Raw genomic sequence first — 25,107 nt, forward strand, 5'->3', positions numbered from 1 at the left:
GAGGCTTTATAGTGAGCCATTCTGGCAAAGGATTATATTCCTATTTTCTAAGGACCTACCAGTCTACCAGTTCAGTTATTGCTGGATATTGGTGGATTGGATCACCAAAAGCTGGATACCAGATGATTATTTTTGGCCACAGTGGTGGGAAACGTATCCATTATGATGAATTGTGAATATTTGAAATAATGGAGAAAAGAGAGGAGGGCCTTCAATTTTTTGTTTAGGGGCTAGAACTTCAATTTATGAAATTACCTCTAGTTGGCTATTACTTCCCAGTTTTTAACTTTGCATTTTTCTCAATTGGACAAAACTGCAAAGGTGTGGAATTTTTAGAATATAAGCTTCGAGGAGGAGGAAATCTCATGTATGTTTGGTATATGTTATAACTTAGTATAGTACATGGTGCTGTATATATCACGACTGTATATTGTATGCAATACTTACTTGTATCTGCAATGTTTTACACATACTAGGTGCCTAATAAAGGTTTTTTGAGCAGTGTTTTACACATACTAGATGCATAATAATTTTTTGAATGAATAAACATCATTTGGAAGGATTGGCTTTTAAAAGGAAAAAAGAGGGCATAGTGGCATATGATTTGAATCTGCATACATAGGAAATTTGAAGATAGGACTACCAAAATTGCAAAATTGAAGCTGTCTAGGTCTGATCAAGAATCCCTTCTACAACATAACTAAGGAGTATCATTCAAGCTTTGATTTAAGACTTCTAATAACTGACTCCCAAGGCATTCTATTCTACTTTTGAAGGGCTGATTGTGAAGACATTTTCCTTTTAAAAATAAATTTAATTAGTCCTGCCCTCTAAAGCCAGGTGAGACAAATCTGCTTTTTTCTCACAGGACAGTCCTTCAGATACATGTAAATAGCCAACACAAATTCCCCAAATCTTTTTTTCCATGATAAACATCCATTTCTTTCAACTTTTCCTCATGTGACCCTTCACTTTTGGAGAGTATCAGTCCATCTTATTCATTGTTCTTCCTAAAATAAGACTTTTAGAACTGGACAAAGAATTCTAACTAGGGGTAGAGAACAGCAAGACTACCACTTCCCTAGTTCTAGCCATTATTCCTCATTTAATCTAACCCATTTGGTTTTTTTTAGGGTGCCATATTACAACTGTAAGGTCATTTTGACCTTGTCATAACAAAGAATCAGATCAGATCTTTCTTAAATATACACCGTTGTTTTGCCATATCTCCTCATCACATAGTTGTGAAGTTTACTTTTTTTTTTTTAATTCAGGTGTAAAGACTTTATATTTATTTATGTTTCATCAGCCTCCATGTTTTAGGCTGTAGAAATTTTTATGGATACTCACTTCCATTAAATACATAATTATCCTCACTTTTGTCTCATTTGTACATTTGATGCATGATTAATGCCTTTATTCAAGTCATTTATAAAAAAAATGTTAAATAGCATAGTTCTTTAGCTATTCTAAAATATTTATTTTAGGGCATGCTTAAAGCAGTTACAATATAATAGATCTATCACAGATTTTAAATGGCACAGAACTTAAACACTCATTTTCTAGGTTTAGGTTGGGAGGAGATATAGTAGAAGTTTAGGTGGTTTTAAAAGATTTAGCTTCTTAACTTTCAAGAGCAAAAATGCTAAAAACAAAAAAGAACAAAATACAAATTGAAACCATCATGTCAGAGAAATTCATTGGGAGGGAAAAGACAATTCTTGATATATTTAAATAGTTATTCCTTGTTTTCCTTCCTTATTTCCTCATCCTTGAAACCTGTTGATTAGAGAAAGGCAACCCCCAAGGATTTGTCTAGATAACCTTTTTTATGACCTTACCTCTTTCTTGACAATCTCAAATATTCTCATGGTTTCAATGAATACTTTTACGTGGATAACTCCTAAATCTATTCTCTTTCCTTGGTCTCTCCTCAGAATCCCATCTTTCTAACTATTTGCTAAATATCTTGTCTTCTCCTGAAACTCCTGAAACCCCCTTCTCCTAATGTCCCTATCTTTGTTGAAAGTACCACCATCCTTTGAGAATAGCTTGTATTTAAAATTATATATTTTTCCCTTTTTTATCTTCCCTCACTCCAGCTTATTTACTCATCATATCCTGTTTATTCTATCTCTATCTTCTTTTTCATCCCTACTACTCATGATTAAAGATTCTTTCATCTTCCGGGCTTTCCTACCAGATTCCATGTTTCATACCACCATGTGCATGCATGAACTTCCTGATGCATAGAACTGAGCGCATCGTTCTCCATGCTCACAAACTATGAGTGACTTCAGGTTGGATACAAGTAGTAGATTACAAATTCCTTAAGCCTGGCATTCAAGGTCCACTGCAGTCTGTTTCCAGCATACCTTTCCACCTGTTTTTCATAATATTCCCTTTTATACAACATGTTCTAGCCAAATTGGAATGCTTAATTCCCTTCACTCTCATCATATCATCTTTAATCTTCACACCTTTGGCTCATGTCAAATCTCAAACCTTGGATGAGTTCTTTTCCCTTCTACATACTACCTACTGAAACCTTTCCCTTCAAGGCCTAATGCAGATATGATACTGCATCCTTAAAACCTTCCAACTCCTCCCCACTCCAAATCTAGAATTTCTCCTACCATTTTATATAAATCTCTCCCTTTGTGCTTACCACCTAATTTGTATTATAGTTAAGTACAAGTGCTATTTTCTGAGAAACTATTAACTACTTTAATTGACAGGGGGCTGTGTTTGATTCTATCATTGTATTGCCAGTGCCTAACACAGGGCAATACAGTTAGTAAGTTGTATTAAGCACCTGCTATTTGCTAGACACTGTACAAATTTAATAAAATGCTATACCAATTCGTATTTCTAATAAATGCTACTAAACACCGAATTCTTTTATACTGATGTTAGATAAAACATGTAAGAACCTGTAAATACCTTGGTTTGTCCACTGATGTTACAGTAAAGTCATCTGTGTTGACTAAGGAAAACAGGTTAATCAGGTAACCTGAAATATAATTAAAAAGTTAAAATATTATATATTTGGTAGGTGGTTAGTTTGCGAGAAGCTGAACGTAAACTAAATTTAGAAAATGAAGAAATTAAAATGAAGGTTCAGGAACAAGACAACAAGATTCGTGAACTGGAGTCTGCATTAGAGCACCTCAAGCTGCAAAATGACAGACAGCTAACCCTTCAATGGAAAGAGCACGAACAAAAGATGCAGTTACTCTTGCAGTATTTCAAAGGTATTTTTTCTGTTTGTGAAATGTATGAATGCTTGCAGGAGAGGGATAGAATGTACAAGAAAAAAAGGCTGCATATGGGGAAGCTTTAAGAGAACAAGAGATAAAGCAATACACAATTGTTAAATATACAGTTTTTAAATTAATTTTTTTGATCGCAGTTATTACTTTTTTGTCTGGCCCCAGTCAGAAGGTAGTCATTTTCAACAGAAGGCAAATAATTTTATGTTGATAACAAAGTTACTAGAATCTCTTAACTAGATTGCTCTTAAAAATTTACCATATATTCAGTGATGATTCACCATATATCCTGTTGATGAGAAATGCTACAATCCATTAATAGTTACTTGTTGTCAGCACACATTGATATATAGGAATCCCATTAGTCAGCTCTGATGGAGTATTTCTTCAGCGTACTACTTGATCTCAGGGCTAGTACAGTAAATAAAAGTGTTGTACTAGTAACAAAACCTATGCTAGGACTTCTGATTCCCCAACTGTTTAGTCCTTATTCCCCTGAATCTGAAGCTGAGAACGAGTTACTAAGAGGATCCCAAAAGAAGTAATATGAGTACAAAGTCAGTGGAGGACATGGTGACTTGGAATGTTAAGACAAATTTGTGTATTAGTCCTATGACAAGTAACCAAAGCAACCAGTTGCTCCCAAGATGAGATTTTTTTTTATAAGGGTCATTTAATTTACTACATTTAAACATACCCATATTAAGATCTCATTAAGTTAATTTGTGTCTCATTTTAAATGTTTACAAAGTGATTTTTAAAATATTTTTTACATTATTACTGCTTTTAAGCACTATGCAAACTAAATAGGATTCTTTTTTGTATATCACATATTTATAAAATTATACTTTCCACAAGTTTTACTTGAAAACCTTAAAAATTATTAAAGCTTGCTGAAATACATCCATTTTATACATGCATGCAGGAGAGAGATAAAATAACAAAATAATGGGTGTGGTTTGCATACTGACCTAATAAAGAAGTACAAAAAACAAGTGTTAAAAAGACCAGTAATGAACACGTTTCTCTCTGAAGTCATAAAAATTTTATATATACTTTTATGAGGCAGCACAGTATAATGCATAAGAGAGCTGGCCTCAAATAAGGAAGACCTATCTATCCCTGCACTAAACTGACTATAATTAGTCCCAAGGCCTAGGCAAACTCTCTAAGACTGTATAAATTACAAGCAAGATCCCAACACACTTTGAAAAGCTTACCAGCTTCTCTCTTTACAAAGGAGGAGTAAAAGAATAGAGTAGGAGGAAAGAATAGAGTGCTAGCATTAGGAAGACCTTATTTCACATTGAGCCTTAGATAGCTGTGTAACCCTGGACAAGTGAGCTAATTTCTGCCTGCCTCAATTTCCACATCTGTGTACAATAAGGTTTATATAATAACAGGTCGTTAGGGTTTTTAGAGGATAAGATATTTTTAAAGAACTTTGCAAACCTTAAAGCACTTAATATTATTTTATTATAAATTCTGACTTAAAAATGTAAAATTAGTATATTTCCTCTTCCTAGCACATAGATGACCTTGGATTTTCCAAAAATATATAAGTTGAATATAATCTCTTCTTGATCCTAACAAATTGGAAACATCTTCACAGGTGTTTCCCCTGAAGACTGAAGAAGACAAGACTGTATGTATCTAGTCATTTGAAGATCAAGCTAGCTGAGTATTAAATGACCTATCTTTAGAAGGCTAGCAACAAAATGACTTGAGGGTGCAGAAATATAAAAAACCTCTCGAAGACAGGTTGTAATCTATTTTGGTGGAAGAAAAACCTTCCCAAACCTACTGTGGCCCCTGAAAGTACTGAAATCTCCTTATAAATAAGTAAATATAATATATATTTAAACTATCAATAACTTTAAAACAATAAATGAATCAATTGAAAGGTTTTTTTAGATATTGGGAGTTATAAATAATGTCAGCCAGTACTGCTTTTGTGAAGGTCACCAAACTAGTCTTTAGTGAGTCAAGAACATTACCCAGGACATATGACACCATAAGTTGTAATATTCAGTAGAGACTATAATTTTGAGACCAGAATTCAAACTACCAGAAGCAAATGCATTCAGGTTACAAAGAGATATTGGCTATGGAATTATATATTCTGAGAGACTTGTACAATTTCAAATACTGGCTATTCCAAAAGTCTTAGTGAAGTTTTTAACTTCTGATAACTCATAATTATTAAATCTATGTGTGTGTAATTTGGGTGTTGCCTGCTATTTAAGTTGAGAGTCAATTTTTTTTTTTTTACAGAGCAAGATGGAGAAAGTATTGTGGACATCTCAAAGATCTATGAGGAAAAAATTCAACTGCTAGAAAAAGATCTTTATTTCTATAAGAAAACCAGCAGAGAACTAAAAAAGAAGCTTAAGGAGTTAGGAGAAGAAGCACCTCGGCAGCAACCAATTGGACGTAAGATTTTCAATATAATGTTTTCCAAAATGTTAACATTATTGTTATAATTCTAAGTCTAGAAATCTTATCTAAGATTTATCCAGGTCTATTATTCCTATATGTAATGAGAATAGTGAGAAAATCAACAAGAGATAACATGTGAAGAAATCATTTATATTTCACGGAATAAAGGTGTGCATGTGTATATACACATGTGTATATGTGTGTATATATATACACATGTTTATTGTGTATGTGAAAAGATGCATTTGTAAAAATTATGTATATTCCTTAGATTAGTGTGTCTTTTCCATTGTGATACCTTGAGCATTAAGATGGTAGTACATTAAAATAATTTATTGTTGAGTTGGGCATTTCCTTTTTTATGTGATAGTCATCCAGAATATTGAAAAATTGCCTTAAAAATACAAAATTTTATGATATAATACATATACTTTTAAATGTAATACATAAAATAAGATTAAATGATTATTCACATTGCATAAATTAGCCATAGCATTCCTTCAAACTGAACTCCTTTTAACTTTACTTTGTTAATAAAAATGGCTTGCTTCAAAATAACACTTAAATAACATTTAAAACTTAAGAAAAAGAACATTTCATTGATGAGTTCATAAATCTTTAAAGTGAGGGTTAGACCAATAGACCTAATCATGTTCTTCAACTTCCTTATGATTACATCTGGAATTTTAAAGTAGTGATATAATATTTACGTATATGCACATATATATGCATTTGTGTACATACATTATTATTTCATGTATGTATTGATAAAGAAAATTTTAAAGCACTAAATTTATGAAACAATATTTTAGAAAATAAGTTTTATGTTACATTGATAGACAATAATATGATAGACAATAATACATCCAGTTAAAATAGAGCAGACATGTTACTTTTTTATTAAACCGGTATAATATTTTAATAGCATTTCTAATATAGTAGAAGCCTATTTGGCAGAAAAACTAAGGAAAATAAGAAGGAAAAAACAAATATAATCTATAAAGCACACGTGGAAAACTTGACAAATATCTAAATGAATCCATTTTATCACCACAGTAATTTGGCTTTCCATTAAAAACCCTAATAGCTTTAAGTGGCCACAAAAGTTGAGAGAAAATATCATTAAAACATCTTTCTCAAAAAAAAAAAAATAGGAAGTATGATATGGTAGAAAGACCCTGGACCAGAAATTAGAAGACCTAAGTTCTAATTCTAGGTCTGTGATTATTTTATGTGATCTTGTAGTAATCCTTATATCTTCTCTGAATCTCAGTTTGAGTATCATAATAACTATCCTGCTTACCTCACAGGGTTGTTGAAAAGACATATCAAGTGAAAAGTATTTTGAAAATGGTAAAATGCTATATGCATGCTACATATCATCATTATTGTGGAAAACAGGGATCAGTCATTTATTAGGAATAATTTTGAAGATAGTATATTTATAGCAGGAAATTTTTATATTAATGAATTATTGTAATGTAATAAAGTTATACCAGGTTAAAATGAATTATAAAATTTAACAATTAAAATATATTTCATTTTGAATTAACTATATTTGTTGTTAAGATCATTGGCTTTAATTTGATACCTGAATCTGTTTCAGCTCTTTCTACCAGTCGCCCAAATTATTTATACTCTTTCTATGTATATGCATATGCTATTCAGGTAGCAAAATAGATTTTATTGCTAGAATTTGTTGATCTACATTTTCATAGCTCTATTGTGTGTGTGTATATATTAATATATATATATATATATAAATATATACACACACACATATATCTTATCATATCTTTTCCAATGCATTAATAGTTTCATACTTAAATGTATTACCAATTTGTTAGTAATAATAATCCCCACCTGTTAGCCAGTTCTTTCACTCTTCATCACTTACCCTAAGTGAAGTTAGTTGGAAAGTGTGGGTCCTGGCATGTAATTTTAAAAAAATCTTTAAAATGACAGAGCTGTTTGAATCTTTAGAGTGATTTTTAGCAATAATTAGCACTCCTCCCATTTATCGCAAATTGTGATTTCTGCCATGTATAGGATATAACATCTTGACTAACTAATAAGTTATGTGAATCATAATTTATATATCTATGCTTCCTTTTGGAAAGAAACAGGTCCCTGAGGTAGCATTAATGGAACTTAATTTACTCTTTATTTTAAATATCAGTAACATGTTATAGTAAAAATAGTCTCATCTGAAGGTCAGCTCACATGAGTTGCTTGTCCCAAGATGACAGAAAACTGGCAATGTAAAAGGCTCTTAAACATCAGCCCTTTTTCCTCCCTTGAAAACTTCCTTTATGAAACATTTAGACATTTATGGATGTTACATCTAAAACAAGCTAAAAGACTGCCAAAATTTGAAAAAAAAAAAAAAAACATTTAGGGTCATTCAAAATCATTAACGTTTTTTATTTTCATTTTACAGATGAGGCCAGAAAAGTTAAGTTTTGTATCCAAGATCACTCAGTTATTAACAAGGCCAGAACCACAAATTGGGTCTTTTTTCTGATGAAATACTTTTTTAAACAACTATGGCATACTTTCTGCTGTTTGTTGATCAGCAGTACTTTCAATTTGCAAAACACTGTAAAGATTACTTAATCCAGTCCATTCCCTTTTTAATATGAGGAAACAAAAGGAATCAAACCCCCAAAGGCATTAAGTAACTTTTACCAACTTGTACAATGGAAAGTTAGGACCAGAATTTAGGTCTGACTCTTGGTCTAATTTGTTTGTTTTTCCAGCAATCACTTGTCTCCCCAGCCTTTCTTTCTCTTTGTTTGTGTGGGTCTGCCAAGGGCAGACAGTGACATGGAGGTGAATGTAAATTCTCAATAGCTATACTAGTGGAGCGTCAGCTTCATGAAAGGATGTACCTGGTGGTAACAGACTGAGGTGGTTGTTCAAAGGCCAGGCTAATAGGTAGGCCTTTTTAGGTAGTGTTGTACAGGTGTATCAAACTCATGGTGGTAGCAGCAGCTCACACAGCTCCAGAGTACTGCCTGGAAACAGATTAACATGTAATTGGGAAATAGTTAACAAAATAAAATGCAATACAGCATAACAATTAATTTGTGATTTTCTTAGTCAACATTCAGGGAGTCTGTTTTTATTTGACACATTTGTGGAGTATAGATATACAATGTTACATTTGGAGTAAAGAAAATCTGGATTCGAATATTACTTGAAGAACTTAATCACGATGTGATTCTAGACAATTCACTTAATCTCTGTCTGCCTCAGGGTCCTTAACTAGAAAGTGGAGATAACAGCATCTGCCTCACAAGGTTGCAAGGGATTAAATGAGATAATATAGGTAAAATACTGTATGAATGTTAAATATTAGCTTTTCTTTTTTTTTTGCTTTCGGATATTTTGCTTTGGAAACAATGAAACAAAGAGATATTTAAAATGGCTCTTAGTCCTGTGCATCATCCTTCTATTTCCATAGTGAACTTATGGCAGAAAAAAATGCTAAGGACCTTCTCTAGGAATTAGCTTTATCGGCACCTTGAATGTGAAATCTTTGATAAAGAACTGAGCTGAATCACATCTGTGTTTGCATTCTCACAAGAGAGGCCACATCCAAGTGCCAGTATGGCTTTGAAGTTTGCTTTAGAGAGGCAAAAGAATTGGTTTTTCATTGTATATACAAAGGCAATAAGAAATATTGTATATACAAAGAAATAAGAAAAAAGAAATAGGTCAACTTGTCATGCAAATAACTGTCTCATCATAAGCAAAAAACCTGACATGAAGATAATTACAGCTAATGTGCAAGATAAATGTTTTAGAGAATGAAGAGGTAGGTAGAGGGAAAAAAAGGTCTTCAAAGCATATGGCATAGCACTTTAAATAAACCAAGTTAAAATAAATAGTTTGATATTTAGTGACTTGTTACTAAATGTGGGCATGAGGGAAAACAGTGAAAAAAACATGTTGAAAAATGTTGCTTAGGTTTGAGAACTGAAGGTCAAAAAATTTATATACTACCCAGACTTCATGCCAACAAAGAGTCTTCCAGAAAATATTAGGGATTGATAGACATGGAAAATGTTGAACAAAAATGATTATCTAGTAATAGAGAGGAACTGTCTGGTTACTGATATAGAAGAAGGAGGAATGAGCTCTTCCTGAATTATTGATTTGCATGAAGTAATGCCATCAGCTAACTGAAGCAGAGATCAAAAGCTGAAGCAGAGATCAAAATAAATATCAAGTTTAAAAGGATAAAGATGAGAAAACATCATATATACAATATAATGGATTTAATCTGACATAGGTGAAGAACCCATTTATTGCCTGGAAATGGAAAAAAAAATTCTCATCTTGATTATCATTTCCAGGTGGAGTTTAACCTGTATTAAGCAGTCATCATAATGAGAAAATCAAAAGACACCACCCAGAAACCACCTTAGCCAACAATCATTTGATATCCTTTCTGAACAGAAAGATGTAGTAATAAAAGGCAATGCCAGTTTAAAACACAAATAGTGTGGTTTTTATTTTTTAGGTTTTATTACCTTTATTTTTTAACATCACATTCATTTCTTTATATATCTATTCCCCTACCCAGCAAAGTCATTTGCATATTCTTTGGTAATAAATGTTAAGAAAAAAGCTTAACAAAATTGTTATATCAACTACATCTGATAGGATATATGCTGCATTCTTTACCTCTTCACAAAAAGGAGGGAAGGTACATTTTCTCATCACTTCTGGCCAAGTCTTATCATAAAATCATAGAGCATTTAGTTATAGTCATTGCATGTTGTCCTTTTTTGTGGTTTTCCATTTTTCAGTTTGCATCAGTTTGTCTTTCTTTGTTTCTCTGAATTCCTTAGATGTTGAAAAAGTACTACTGTGCATATTTGCTAACTATAGGATTTTTCTTTCTGTCTTTGACCTTCTTGGGATATATGCCTAGCAGTAGGATCTCTGGTCAAATGATATTTTAGTCATTTTTTTTTCTTTCCACGATTCCAAATTGTTTTCCAGAATAGTTGGACCAATTCACATCTCTATCAACAGTGTCTTACTGTGTCTTCTTCTATAAATTCATTTGTAAATCACTGTGGAAGAAGACAGCAGAAGATTATGAGCATTATCTCTGTATAGAACATTCCACAGTAGTGGGAGTAAAAGCAAATCTACAAAAAAGTTGGCATAAGACCTAATTAAGCCAAATCATCCTTGGAGCATTAATAGATGAAAAAGACATAAATGCAACAAAAACTCTCTGTATATATCTAGACCTATATCTTTTCATCAGCAATGAAAGAATCCACATATAATAGGATAGAGATGTTCGAACTCCTCAGCTCTCCAAGAAGGAAGTCAAAATGTCATTTAATAAGATAAAATTATAAAGTGTGGCTAGACCAGACGAGATATACACCAAGAAAATATATGTTGTAAACAGTACAATCTTGAAAGCATTCAGAGATTACAAGATTTCAAGGAGAATAAGAATGGAGAAAATCATGGACAATATCACCTAATCCCAAAAAAGGCCAATTGAAAGGGTCATAGTAACTAATTCATATGCAAACTCTCATCTTTTAATAAAATCTTTGGGAATGATTTATACATTAGGGGCATACTATTGCAGACCACATATTTAATAACATAGTTGACTGAAATTGCAAAGAATATAATAACCTACTACATATATATATATATGTATGTATATATATATACATATATATATATATAAAATAGCTATATGTAGAATATAATAGCCCTACTATATATAGGCTAAAAAACATGAACTAGTAGAACAAGGTACCCTTTAATATTCTTTCCAAAAGAGAGTCTTGACTGCTTGCCATCTAGGGGAGGGGGTGGAGGGAGGGAGGAGAAAAATCAGAACAGAAGTGGAGTGCAAGGGATGATGTTGTAAAAAATTTACCCTGGCATGGATTCTGTCAATATAAAGTTATTATAAAATAAAATAAAAAATATATATAGAAAACAAAAAAAACAAAAGAGTCTCACATATATGTTTAGATCACACAAAAATTTCTTGATAAACACTGACCTCTTATGGCATGGAGGGTGCAGAATCCAAATGGAGGAAGGATTCCCTATATAAGTACTGCAGAATCTCCTGTTTTCAGATTAAAAATGCTATGCCAACTGCATTAAGCCCGAGAACACTCTAGGACTTCTTTGATGGAAAAAATATGGTTACACAAGAAATTAACCTTTATAATTCATAGAAAAAAAGAACTTATATTCAAAGTATTATATGCAGCTAGATGGTCTTTTCACCAAGTTGGAGATTAGGACTGATCTCCCTACCAGCTTTTTAATGCCAATGTTCTCCTGGTGATGCTATAAGAGACATACATGGTGGGTAAAAACGGGCTATGATACATTATAAGTGCTACATTTATACCCACAAAGTATAAAGATACCTCAAGGAAGGTTCCTATTACATTGGGTAGATCCTACAAGGATTACAGGAGAACATAGACAAGAATTGTTAAGGAGAAGATATGGTGGTATGGACTGCAGTCTATACAGGTGGAGGAAATAACTATATTGATGAGATCATGAAGCCATTGAAGAATTATTGTATGTGTTGTTAGACGACATTATCTCCTTTTCTTGTGAACTTTATGTAAGAATGAATGTATGCTTGCAAGTTCAGAGTGCTTTGGGTAAATGACCCAGCATGTGAAGAAGGGATCTAGCAAGATTGCCAAAGCTATCAGAAAAGCTTATTTTGACCTAGGAGGTAAACCTTCCTTCTCTGGTAATAAAAAAGAACTTTTCTATAACTGGTTGTGGGCTTAGGGGTAGGGGATTGGCCTCTCACCATGAAAAAAAGAAAATTTGAGGCTTCAAAGTTAGGCATTAATGAGCTCCCAGCATATTATGTCTTCTTACAAAGAACTCTTGAGTTTTTATTTTGATAGTAACTATCCCTCATTATGCTTTATTTTATAGATAACTCTGATAATATAGATCTTCCTCACATAAATGTAGAAAAAACTATTCTGTTTTATTCTATGCCATCATCTAAGCTTTTTTTCTTCCATGTTATTTTTCTAGATTTTTTTTTGTCTATTATGGTCATTGTGATTTACATATTTTATCATCAGTGTAAAAACAGTTTTGCTTCAGCTTCTCTCACTCTGTATCATTTCATATACATTTTGCAATATTTCTCTATATTCATGTTTGTCATTTCTTGTGACACATACCTGTTGTGTGACCATGAGAAAGTCAAATCACTTGAACAATCTCCATGGTCAGACCAAAATTTCTGTTATTTTCATATGGCACAGACACAGTTCTCATAGTATGGTGGTTCACAAGATTCTTTCAAGGGGTCCAAAGGGCAAAACTTGTTTTCAATGATAGTACTAATATGGTAATTCTCAAAAGATATAACCCACATAGATAAAAGCTCTTGGAAACCTCAGCAATTTTTAAGATTATAAAGAAGTTTAAGGCACATTTTTGTTTTTTGGGAAGAAGGGTTGCTATTGTGAATTAATGGGGCCATGGATTGGTTTTTTGTATGCAGAGATTTCTCAGTAAAACCTTATGGTAAAGTGCTAGTTGTAGAATCATTTAACTGAAGGGGACAGTTTTATATCTCTCATTGCAGAATGTTCTATTGCTTACACAAAAGATGGCATCTTTATGTGTCTCTACCTGTAATTCAAAAGTATAACAACCCTACCAGAATTTAAAATGATCACCTTACCATCTCTGCCAATATAATATAAAACGGCATTTGAGTTTTCATTTTCTTTTCTAAGGTTATCATCACTTAAAAGGACTTTAGGAGCACTTTTAGATGATTATGTGACTTAGGGAAGCAAACACCTCAGCCATTCAGACATTGAGAACATAAGGGAGACTTCTTTCAGCTGAATATATATATACCTCTGATCCCATTTCAAAGAATGGACTAGCTGAAGAATCCTTATTTTCCCTCACCAAAGAACCTATTAGTATTAGGAAGAGCTTAAGAGAACTCTTATTTGGTTTCTGGTAACCATACATGTCTATTCCTGCAATATAAGCCTCAGAAGTGGAAAATAGAGAAAAACTTGAGATTTCTCAAAAAAAGAGGGATAGTGCATACTCCACTCCTGTTAAATGCCATTAAAAGTGGGGATTTCACTGAAGCTCTGAGATAAAGAAGTTTGGTGAAGTATCAAGCATACTATTGATACAAGGGAGTTCTAGGTCTCCTAGAAAGTAATTCTCCCTCCCCCAAATATATCCTTGTTATAGTAGAAGTCCCAATTAATTTTTGTAAAAGGGATAAAACCCTTCGGTGTCTTCAGTTTTCTTCACCCATAATTTGAGGAAAATATTTGTAAAAGAATGACACACATACCTAGTATATTGGAAAGAGAACTTAAATCCAGGTTAGAAGATCTGGGTTCAGATTCCACTTCTCATGCTTACTAGCTATACTCTACTGGAGATGTCTTTTTAGTTTAATCTGACCTCAGCTTCCTCATCTGTAAATTGAGGGGGCCAGTAGATTAGAATGACCACTAAAGTCCTTGCCAGCTGTAAATCCCTATGTTCCTTTTAAGATCATAAGTATAGGACAAACTCTAGTAGTATTTATTCCTTCTTTTGTTATGCAGCTGTCTACAAAAAGTCCCATCCATATTCAAAAGCACACATTTTGTAAAAAGTAACTTTGAGTTGCCTATAAGCCAAATTATTGAAGCATAACTCTCACACTTAAAAAAAAAATGCAAAATGCCTAACAGTTCACAGAACTTCATCTCAGAAGATACTTTATAGGCTATCTAGTTTAACTTGTGTCTCACTAAGAATCCTTTTTACAATATCCCAAATAACTTGTCACCTAATCTCCCCTTGAGAACTACCACTGAGGACAAACTAACTACTTAAAAATAGTCCATTCCACTTCTGAACAACTCTGTTAGGATTTTTTCTTTATTTCATAAAGCCAAAATCTGCCTCACTGTGACCAGATCCATTCTCTGAATCCTGTTTTGGAGAAATTGACCTCTAGGAAGATCCAGAGCTTTTTAGTACAATAGGAATGCCATGAGTCATATATGTAATTAATACAGCTCATACCTTCTCCATTTTTGAGTTCAGGGCACTAACCTATGTTGGCAAAACTAACACTGAATAATGAACTTCTTAATTCCTATTAGGACATTAACATAAGGTCTTGAAACTTTTATAATACTTAGGCTATTATAAAATAAGGATACTTTTATTACAACCATTCTGATTTGGAAATAGTAACTTAACTCTTTTCTTCCTGGGTTGTTTCTCTTTAGATAATGAAGTTAAAGATGGAAACCTGCCTCAAGAGGAAGCAAGTATCTTTCCAGAAGAATTCAAGTGGGCATCCAGAACTGAAAATATCAAATCCTTTGGAAAAGTAAAAGAAACAGAAAGCCCAGCAAGTAGCTTGAGAACACAACCAAATCCACATAAGTTTTGGGAAGATGTTTCTGAAGTAACTCAGACATCAAGCTCTTTGGCACAAAGTGGGCACTTATTAATCAATGAAGATAAAACAGAAACCAATGAAAATCAGTTAACAAAACCTCACACTCAACTGTTATCTCAACCTCAGACAACTGTAAACGTGACACAGCTACCAGGGGTAACCCCTGTAAAATTATGTCGCCGAGAGTTACGTCAGATTTCTGCTTCAGAATTGTCATTACGACGCTCCAATCTTGGAGCTGGGGTTGGGTCAATGGTTGCTGATTCAATTGAAGTTTCCAGGAAATCCACTGACCTAAAGACTTAGACATTTTTATTTAGCATAAGTGACGCTGTTTTTTAATAGATGTATAAATATCTTCCCTTTTTCTATAATATTATAAAAACAAGTTAATAAGTTCTGTCTTTTGGGAAGGGCAGAAATATGTAGATTCTTTTACATATCCCATACCCCTTTACCTTTTTATCTTGTGCTTGGAGACTCTGAATTCACATTTTCACTGTAATTTCACAAAGCACAGGATTTGTTTTGTCTTTTTTTTTTTCTGTTTTAATATGCAAACATTTTGAATGTTCATCTTTTTCCAGAAACTAAGCCACTAAAAGCTAACCAAAGTATAATATCATTTAAAAGATGGTTCAGAAGGTATTTCAATTTTAAAATTAATATTATATGTTAGGGATAAAGCCAATTACTATTTATGATCTAGAAGCTTGCATCCAAATGAAAACTGGCTTTCCTGTCTGCAAAAGACCTAAAGCAATTTTAGACAATGGAAGGCACTCTAGATTTTAATTATTTTAAAGGGTTTAAGTGGATTTCAGTTTTTGGCATCCTACTCTTCATTTTTTAACCATGTATTCCTTTCCTTAAATTATTTTATTGTCATTTATTATGTTTATACTAAACGTGTTCCATGACTTGTTTTTCCCTGTATTCCTTATTTATGCCAGTAGGGCTAGGAGGGATAGATTCACAGAAAGCTGTAAAAGATGCAAAAATATATTCTGTGTAGCAGTAAAATAATAGCAATATAATACTATGTAACAGTTGAAGGAAAAGAGCAACGGGGTAGGATATGATTAAATTGTTTAGAGAAATATTACAATTTCTTTTTAGCTAGAAAAAGACAATTAACAATCTTAGTTCATCCTCCTAATCCTAGAATTAAGATCTTTTTTGTTTTTGAATCCACCCCAATATCTTTTTTTAATCCACCTCTTCTTATTTGTAAATAGGCAGGTTAGATTGAATTTGGGCATAGATGTATATCTAGACTGTAAGATGTGAAAGAGAATTCTGTTAAACGTTGTTCAAAAAGTTAAAGAATTTTACTCAAGGAATTGTATATAACGTTCACTTCAAGTTTAGAATTAAGAGCTAAAGATTGATTTAACCAACAATATAGACTTTGTACTTTCTCAGTGCATTTTATGTTTTTCCATATTCAATCACAGGCCACATCCCAGTAAAGTGAATGTCAAAGGGATCATGCTTAAATTGCTTATAGTGAATATTACTGTATATACACAAAATGTTGACTAGATCCTAACAAGCATTATTTTTAGCTGATATTTTTGTTATAATGGTTTTAACTACAGTGGTTTTAACTACAGATTTGACCTGTACTTTTATTTTACTCTCATCTTTGCAATATCAATGCTATTTTATTACTTTTAAAAAGATTCCTACTCTTCAATATTGATAGTTTTGCAAGTCATTGATTTTCTATATATTACATTCACATAATTTAAATACATTTGTGACACTAAAACAAAATAAGAGAAAATATTATGTCAATACATGGAATTCTGCATTATTATTACAGTAGTCTTATTTGGAAAGCACCCAACAATTTATAAATATTACCTTGTTTACAAACAATATTTCTAGCCAGGGACTTACCTGTTTCACATTTACCCAAATATGGTGACTACTTTCCTTTCTTACCAGCCTGGCCTCTGAGAGAAATGCGACTTCCTAGCTATTACTGATACTATTCAATGTCTCCATTTTCTATTTTCCTTTCACTGTCTCTAGCCTAGTCCTAGTACCACCCAAGCCACAATTCAGTACTCAAAATTTAAACTCTTTCCTACTGTGCTTGTGCTGTTGGCCTTAGACTAACTCCATGCAGCTTAAGATCCCTGGGGGTTTTGTACCCATCACCTATACCAGTAGATATAGAAAAGGGAAAAGGAAGTTTGCTCAATATTGCATATAGAAAGAATTATAACATGGACTAAGTTTTCCTATCAATACAACATTCCAAAATACAACATTCCAAAAGTACTATTAGCCTTATAATATATCTAGTTTAGCTAAGCTATAGGTTTAGTAATAACCTCTTGTGGATTTGCCTTGGAATCTAAACATTCTATAATATAGTTTTTGTGAGGTAAGTGTGTTTGGGACATATAAATAGTCAACTTGGGGCACAAAACTTGGACTGACTTCAGATATATCCCAAGTTTTTAGTTGGAACAAAAGATTGATGCCTTTAACAAGGGACAACATTTAGTAATGTCCATCAAAACCTTTGCAATTCAATTGTGATGGATAATTATTTGCAACATTAAATAGGACCTTTTTCTTTAACTCTGTATTTAAGTGAATTATGGCTTGAATGGCTAGTCATTAATAAGGAATTATATGTAAGCTGAAAGTCCCTTGTGTTTTTTTCCAATCTCTTATAAAAAGTTTATAAAGGTAGATTGACACTGCTTTCAAAGCGAAAGGTTTTTCACAGCAGTGGTGGTTAGTATTCTCTGTATTTACTTCTGCTAAGACACTATCAATACTTTATAGTACCTGTTGTTACTGATTCTATTGTGCTGATAACTAAATAAAGACTAAATTGACTTAATGCAAAGTAATAGTGATTAGAGTTGACAATTGAAATATTAAGAACACCCTAAGAATTTCTCCCTGTTACTTTAAATTAATTCTATTCTGATAGAATTAATTACTTATGTAGACATTCTTTTTGAAGAGATGTCATTAAAAAGGCAAATGTAAAATAAATTGCCTTTATTCCTTATATTCAGGAGACCAATAAAACACACTTTTTATACACAGAGCCATATAAATGTAGGAATTAAGATAGATTAAAAATTAACCTTATGACCTCAAGTATACAACAGAAAGAACAAGGTACCTCCAAAAAAAACCAAATAAAATTTTCTTTACATCCATTAAAATGAAACTTGACTTTAAAAAATGTTTCCCTTGGGGGGGAGGGGTCAAGTCTGTGTAGCTGTGTCACTATTTCCTATATGTGTCAATTCAGTTTTACAACCATTTTAACTGTCTGCTAAATGCCAGAAAGGTTCCCAGGGAAATTAAAATGCAAAAGACGATGGGATAGAAAGATGTAAATACAAAAATTTATAAAAGAAATAAATTCTGATGGGGTAAATGGAGCTCAAAGAACTGGGACCTAACAACAGGAAAGGTCAAGATCTTGTAGAGAGCCAAGCCTTAAAGGAACTTATGATTCCAAAAGGTGAGAGAGAATGGTCTAGGCATGGAGAAAAGAAATATAGAATGTCATGTATGGCCAGTTTATATAGAATGCAAAGCATGTGAAGGGGAGTAAAATTTTTGCATGTGTTGGTACTTTTAGGGACCAAAAGTTCCTTCTAAGTTTTTTGCTCCAAATAATGAGAGAAGTAAAGCTCTTCTGGGAGACACTGAAATTATCAATAGTAAACCCAGATAATTTAGATCAGAAGACAGAAGTTTTGTGCAATGTGTATACAAGATGATTTGGAAAACAGATTTTATCAGGTTTATCTTCCCTCCTCTCTCCCCCCCCCCCAGTAAAAACAATCTCATTTATACTAACATATTAAGATAGCATCAAGAACTAGTCTTAGAATCAAGAGGACCTTCCTTCTGATGTACGGTAGTTATATGATCAAAGGCAAGTGACTTGCAAATCTCTTAAAAACTACAAATTAAAGATGAATTGTCTCCCTTAGTAAAAAGTTTTTTCACATTAGTTCTACTCCCCTCATCCATTCCCTAGCACAAAGCTAGATAGGCAGGCAGGCAAACAGACATGGACAAAGATATCTATATGTATCCATATATATCTATATATCTATATCTATCTATCTATATCTATCTATCTATCTATCTATCTATCTATCTATCTATCTATCTATCTATCTATATATATATATATATCTTAGCCTCAGGACACTCTTAGTCCTAACTGCCCTTGCTTTAGACAGCTGAGGAGGTTCCATCAGGGGAAACACCAAAGGCCAGGGTTACCTTCATCCCTTATTAGCAGGTTTAATCTGCAAACATTCCCACATGTCCTCTTTACAAATACTTCCCCGACCCTTTGTTCCCTCCAGTTCTTCCAGTCTCTGATCAGAGTCATGGGTTGCCGTTTCCTTCCCACACATCGTCCTGATCCCTACACTCCTGTCCTATGCCCCTCTACCACTTGTAACTTGTATCCCCTCTCCCTGTATATTAACAACCCCCCTTCCTTCTAGCTCTGTTCTTTTTCTGACACTCCCTACCATCCCATACTCCCAAGGAAGAAGCATACTTTTGTTCTGTCCCCTCCTCTCCACTAATACCCCTTCCAGACTTCCTCGGATCATTTGGCTACTCTTCCTCATTTGAAATCCATGCCACCTGATATATGCAATGACATCATCCTTTCCTGGCTTCTTTCTGCTCTGATCTCTAGATCCTTTTCTCCTTCCTCAATAAATTCCTTTATCTAACCATAGTTTTCTCTAATCCATGAACTCAGATGGTAGCTTCTTCAGTATCCAGGCTGATCATCAAACAAGATGGCCAAACTCTTCCATGTGTATGAGCCTGAATGCTAAAATTCATGTTCTATTATTCTTCCACATTTCACTTTCTTCCCTTCATTGTCTCATCCTTCCATTTAACCAATTTCATATTCTCATGTTCTAACTTCAAATGAATACGTCAACTCACAAGCCTTTTATTAAGCTCTATTAGATGCATCACCCTCCCTACAGGGTCTACAGAATCTCAGAATTGGAGGGAATATGAGGCTTTTCTAGTACAACACAGATCTGAACAGGAATTTGCTCTACAACATTCCTAATAAGGACCCTAAAACTTATCCCTCTTTCCAGTCTTTTCCATTTGGTGGTACTAAAAATGACCACTTGGCTACAAAATGTAGGTGTTCTCTATGGCTCTCCCCTTCTCCCCTTATTACCAAGGATTCTATATCCTTGATCAAAATTGCATCTACTTCACTCCATTCACATGACCGTTCCACTTCAGGGCCTCAGCATATTTTTCCTGGACAACTATAATTCCTTTCTAATTGTTCTCTATCTCTGGCCTTTTTCCTCTCTAAATCTTCAGACAGCTGCCAAAATAATCTTAACTAAAGCACAAGTCTGACCATGTTTTTCCTCTGAGTTAGTTCCCCATTGCCTGAGAATAAAAACTAAACTCTTCAGTCCAACACTTAAAAGTTCTCCCCACTCTGCCTCCAAATTATTTTTCCAGAATTTTTTTACCTTTATGTACCACGTTCCAGGATAACTGGTTTTTTTCTCCAAATTTGACATCCTGTCACTTTGTCCGGGATGTCTCTGACACATGGAAACACATACCTTCCTCTGAAATTTTCCCTCATTTCCTCCATGTGAAAATGTTATTTATCTCCTCGATGTTGTTTGCATCTTTCTTGTGTTCCTATTACATAACCACATGCTTTCCCATGCCTATGGTCTGATCTCCCCAATCTTGATAAAAGCTTCCCAAACAAAGAAATGGTGACATTTTTAAAAAATCTTTTCTATCCCTGCTGCTTAACATTCTCATCTTTATGCACATGGTAGGAGCTTAATGTCTGTTGAAGTATGTCATGTTTTTTTCAACGGTTAATCTTACATAAGAACTTATGATGATTTATCTTGAATGCAATTTAAGTAATTTTGTATTAAGCATAAAAATGAGTTTTAAAATTATATTACTATATAATTACTATATACACAATTCTACTTTCAATTCATGTGAATTTTTTCTCATATTTGATACAAAGCCAGTCACATTTGAAGTTATATTAAAATATGGAAATTTCCTTGAATAGTACGGCTAACATGGAGGCATTCACTCTGAACAAATACTAAGAATTCATTATATTTGTATCTGACACATAGTAGGTGCTTAAATGCTTGATGATTGAGAAGCAAATGTAGGAGAAACTAACAAAGACAATATAAATTTGTAGAAAAAATCTGGAAGGTTTATTCATAAAATACATGTTCAGGATTGAGTATCAAATACTGAAGCGCAGTAGGGTTGTTTTTTTTTTTAATTGCTATCCTGTCTTGACCCCAATGGTGGAAGGTTATGTGGGAAGCAGGCAGAGCAATGTCTTCTTATACAAAAAGAGTTACAGTGAAATAAAAGCTTATGTAGAATCCTTACTTTCTATTAAATTTTGCCATCAAAGATTGTTCCTTACTTATGACCTTTGTATGAAAAATATGCATATATACACAAAGTTGCATTTGTGTTTAAAATACTGGCAATTTATTATGTCCAAATGATTAAACTTTGGCATTATATTTTCCTTTTTAATATTTAAATATGTAGCTCTATTCATTAATACATAATGTACTGTAAAGCCAAATATGACTGACAGAGTACAATTGATCGAAGATTGGCCTTGAAATTAGGAAGACCTTCATATCCTACCTCTGACCTATATTAGCATATGATCATAGGCAAGCCCTATTAATCTTTCAGTGCCCTCCAAGCAATTCTCTTTATAAATGACAATTGTAGATCTACATCAATGGAGGGAGTTTCCATACCAAGAGTTTCATATATTAATGAAATCAAAGAACAAGATTTTTTTTAAAGAAAAATAGAGTAAAACCCTGTTATAATAACATTAATGTTGAGATTTATAAGAATAATTTGTGTCATATAGTTTCCTTGTTATGTTCCTATCTTATATCAAATAAATGCAAAGGACATAAAATATGTTTTATTAAATATTTATATATCCAAACCTTTAGAACAGTGAAACAATTTATTATAGGATTTTATTGTATATGTAACTCTTAGACATGTTAAAATTTTGATATTTGGTATTTGATGATGGTTATATAAATTAATAAAATGGTATATGAAATAGTTTTAAAGAACACTTTTCTCATAGGGAGAGTTATTATTTATCACTTCAAAATTGGTTCATTTTGCATGTCCAAACTTGGTAATGTTTTGTTAATAATTACTTTTATGTACCTAATTTTTTTCTCTTAGAACAAATTATTTATATCTGTAAATATTAAAACATTGCATAGGAACAGACCTTTTAGTTAAAAGTATTACCTAAATGGTATAGCTCTAAAATTTGGAAAAAGTATTGCATATGTCTATACACAACAGAGAGATTTTTCTAAACTTATTCCTATAGAACCTAAACTATTTGGTTTCTCAGGCAAAATAATACAAATTTATCCTATATTTAGCTACACCAAACTTATACAGGTAGATATAGAGGTGTATATACACATATGTATATATGCATTTATATCTATCTGAACATTAGTATATATATACATTATATACATACATTCTGATTGGAGGGAATCTATATGTGTGGCTATATGTGTGGGTATGTATATATATACATACACACTCTACATGTGTGTATATGTACTATACATTGTACTATATAGCACTACTCTGTGTACACACATTAATATATGTGTGTACCTGGATGTGTATGCAGTGAAGTAATATGCTAGATCTGAAAGTCAGGAAGACTGATGATCTCAATAAGCTGGAGACGGAAATGACAAACCACTTCATTATCTTTGCCAAGAAAACTCCAAATAGATTCATGAAGAGTTAGATATCATTGAAAAACTAAACATTTGCATGTATTTATACACACATATATAAACAAACACATATACACAAATATATATATATATATATACACACACATACAGATTTTCCTTCCAATTTCATTTGGAGATATGACAGTATGATACAGTATGCTTCAAATTGTAAAATAACTACAGAATGATTAGAATGATTTACTGTGGGAAACTGAAGGATATAAGAAAAAGCCACACTGAATAATGACCAACGAATGATGAATATGGAGCCATTCATCAAAGAAATAATTATTTTGGATAGACTCAAAATTAATAAAAGTTAGGATACAGTGATTTAATGAAATGAAAAAAAATAAGAATATTACAACTACAAATGACTCTACAACCATTTAAGATAAAACCGACAGGTCTAATCTACAAATAGATCCAAAACTATCCCAACCATTATGTTCAATTTTTCTTTGTCTAAAACATTTCTGAAATTTCTTTTTATGAAAAAGAACTAGACTAAGGATATTTAATCACAAAGCAAATGATATATTTGTGTCACTGATTTGATGTTACTGATTTTTGTGTCACTGATGTTACTGATTTGTAATGCTAATATTCCATATAATAGTAAACAGAAAAATGATAATTGGCATTTTGTTTTTAATATTCTTAGTTTAACTGATAGGTAGTTTAAAAAATAAATGAAAACTAGAGTATGTTAGTTCTTAATTGTAAATGTTGTAGGGAAAGGTTTTTTATTTTATACTGAGGAATCAAATGTGGCTTTAATTTTTTTTATCTAATGGGTTAGATGAAGATATATCAACTAAAGAGGTTTTGGACAAAGGTATTATGGACCACATATGTATATATATTTACATACATATATACACATACATAGATCTCACACACATACACACTCATACACACAGCTAAAAAGTCATGGATTAAAGTATATTTTCTGAATCAAGCAGCAAAATTAAACAAAAAAATTGTATTATTGGCCTTTTACACTTCAAAAATCATGTTTCTAATCCAAATAAAGTAGCATTTTGGTAATACCTGTTTGTCATTAGTTACTACTATAAATGTTTTCTATGTTGATGTCTGCATGGATGAAATTTGGAATAATATTTTGAGGGAACCAAGCATGATACATTTTTATAGAAAATCCATTTTATTTGGTTTGTTCAGCAACAGTGGGAAGAACTATTTTCCTGTATCCTGGGAAGTTGCAGGTGAATTTTAGAAAGAAGATAAAACCAACACAAAAACTTATTCTAAAGATCTTATGAAGGAAATTTTTCTTTTTGCACTTACTTCTTTACATGGACTTGGAGTAAAGGGGTCACCTGGTCTTCCTTCATCATGATTCTGGTTGCTAGCCTCTGGCTATAGTATGGCCTCTTTATTCCACTAAGTAAAGGTAATTAAATTGTTGGTTACAGATGAACAATATATATCTAGGACCATTGTTGTTTAAGTTGAGAATAAAATTAACTCAATAAGGCAATCAGGAAAAGTGTTTTAAATTTTCATTTAATTTTCTATTACCATGACTTTTTAGAGGCTGTTTGAGTACTTCAGAATTTACCATTGTACCTTACACATATTAGGCATAATATTAATTTATTGAATTGAATCTTATTCGCACTTTTTTCTATTTATTCAACAGGACCTTAAATTTAGGTGATTCAGTTACCTAGGAGCAGTTGAAGAACTGCATAAGTTGAAGTTTTGTCCTAAAAACTTAGTGAAATAGTAAGTAACTTTTTTTAGGTTTGTGCTAGCCAAAGTCAATTATTATTATTAGAAATTTAGGTCTCTTGAGATATATACCACGTAAATATATAGCATTAAAAATTAATTTTGATGTTACCATAATGGCTTCTCCTTTATAAACATGCAACATGAAGAATGTTTCCATTAATAGATGCAAACAATTTCCAACAGGAAGGAATACCTTAATTTGATCGTCGCCACAGAAAAACTATCAGTGTTCAAGAGACAGCAAGTCAAGATGTTAAGGGTAATGGAACACTTT

The 25,107-nt window shown here is 32.5% G+C and overlaps 1 protein-coding gene across 4 annotated transcripts in view; it reads left to right on the forward strand.

Annotated features, from left to right (window-relative positions):
* Positions 1–24,122, forward strand: part of KIF27 (kinesin family member 27) — a 127,882-nt gene extending 103,760 nt beyond the window's left edge. For 3 of the 4 annotated variants that reach the window (XM_051966279.1, XM_051966287.1, XM_051966302.1), the window contains 3 exons: positions 3,056–3,254; positions 5,547–5,705; positions 15,023–24,122. In XM_051966279.1, coding sequence (XP_051822239.1) covers positions 3,056–3,254; positions 5,547–5,705; positions 15,023–15,504 — 840 coding nt within the window. In that variant the 3' untranslated portion in view covers positions 15,505–24,122. Of the gene's footprint in view, positions 1–3,055; positions 3,255–5,546; positions 5,706–10,072; positions 10,215–15,022 lie in introns of those variants that run through there. The other variant, XM_051966294.1, reaches the window with a different exon arrangement.
* Positions 24,123–25,107: the final 985 nt, after the last annotated feature.

Source organism: Antechinus flavipes, chromosome 1, assembly GCF_016432865.1.
Source record: "Antechinus flavipes isolate AdamAnt ecotype Samford, QLD, Australia chromosome 1, AdamAnt_v2, whole genome shotgun sequence".
In the NCBI taxonomy this organism is placed as follows: domain Eukaryota; kingdom Metazoa; phylum Chordata; class Mammalia; order Dasyuromorphia; family Dasyuridae; genus Antechinus; species Antechinus flavipes.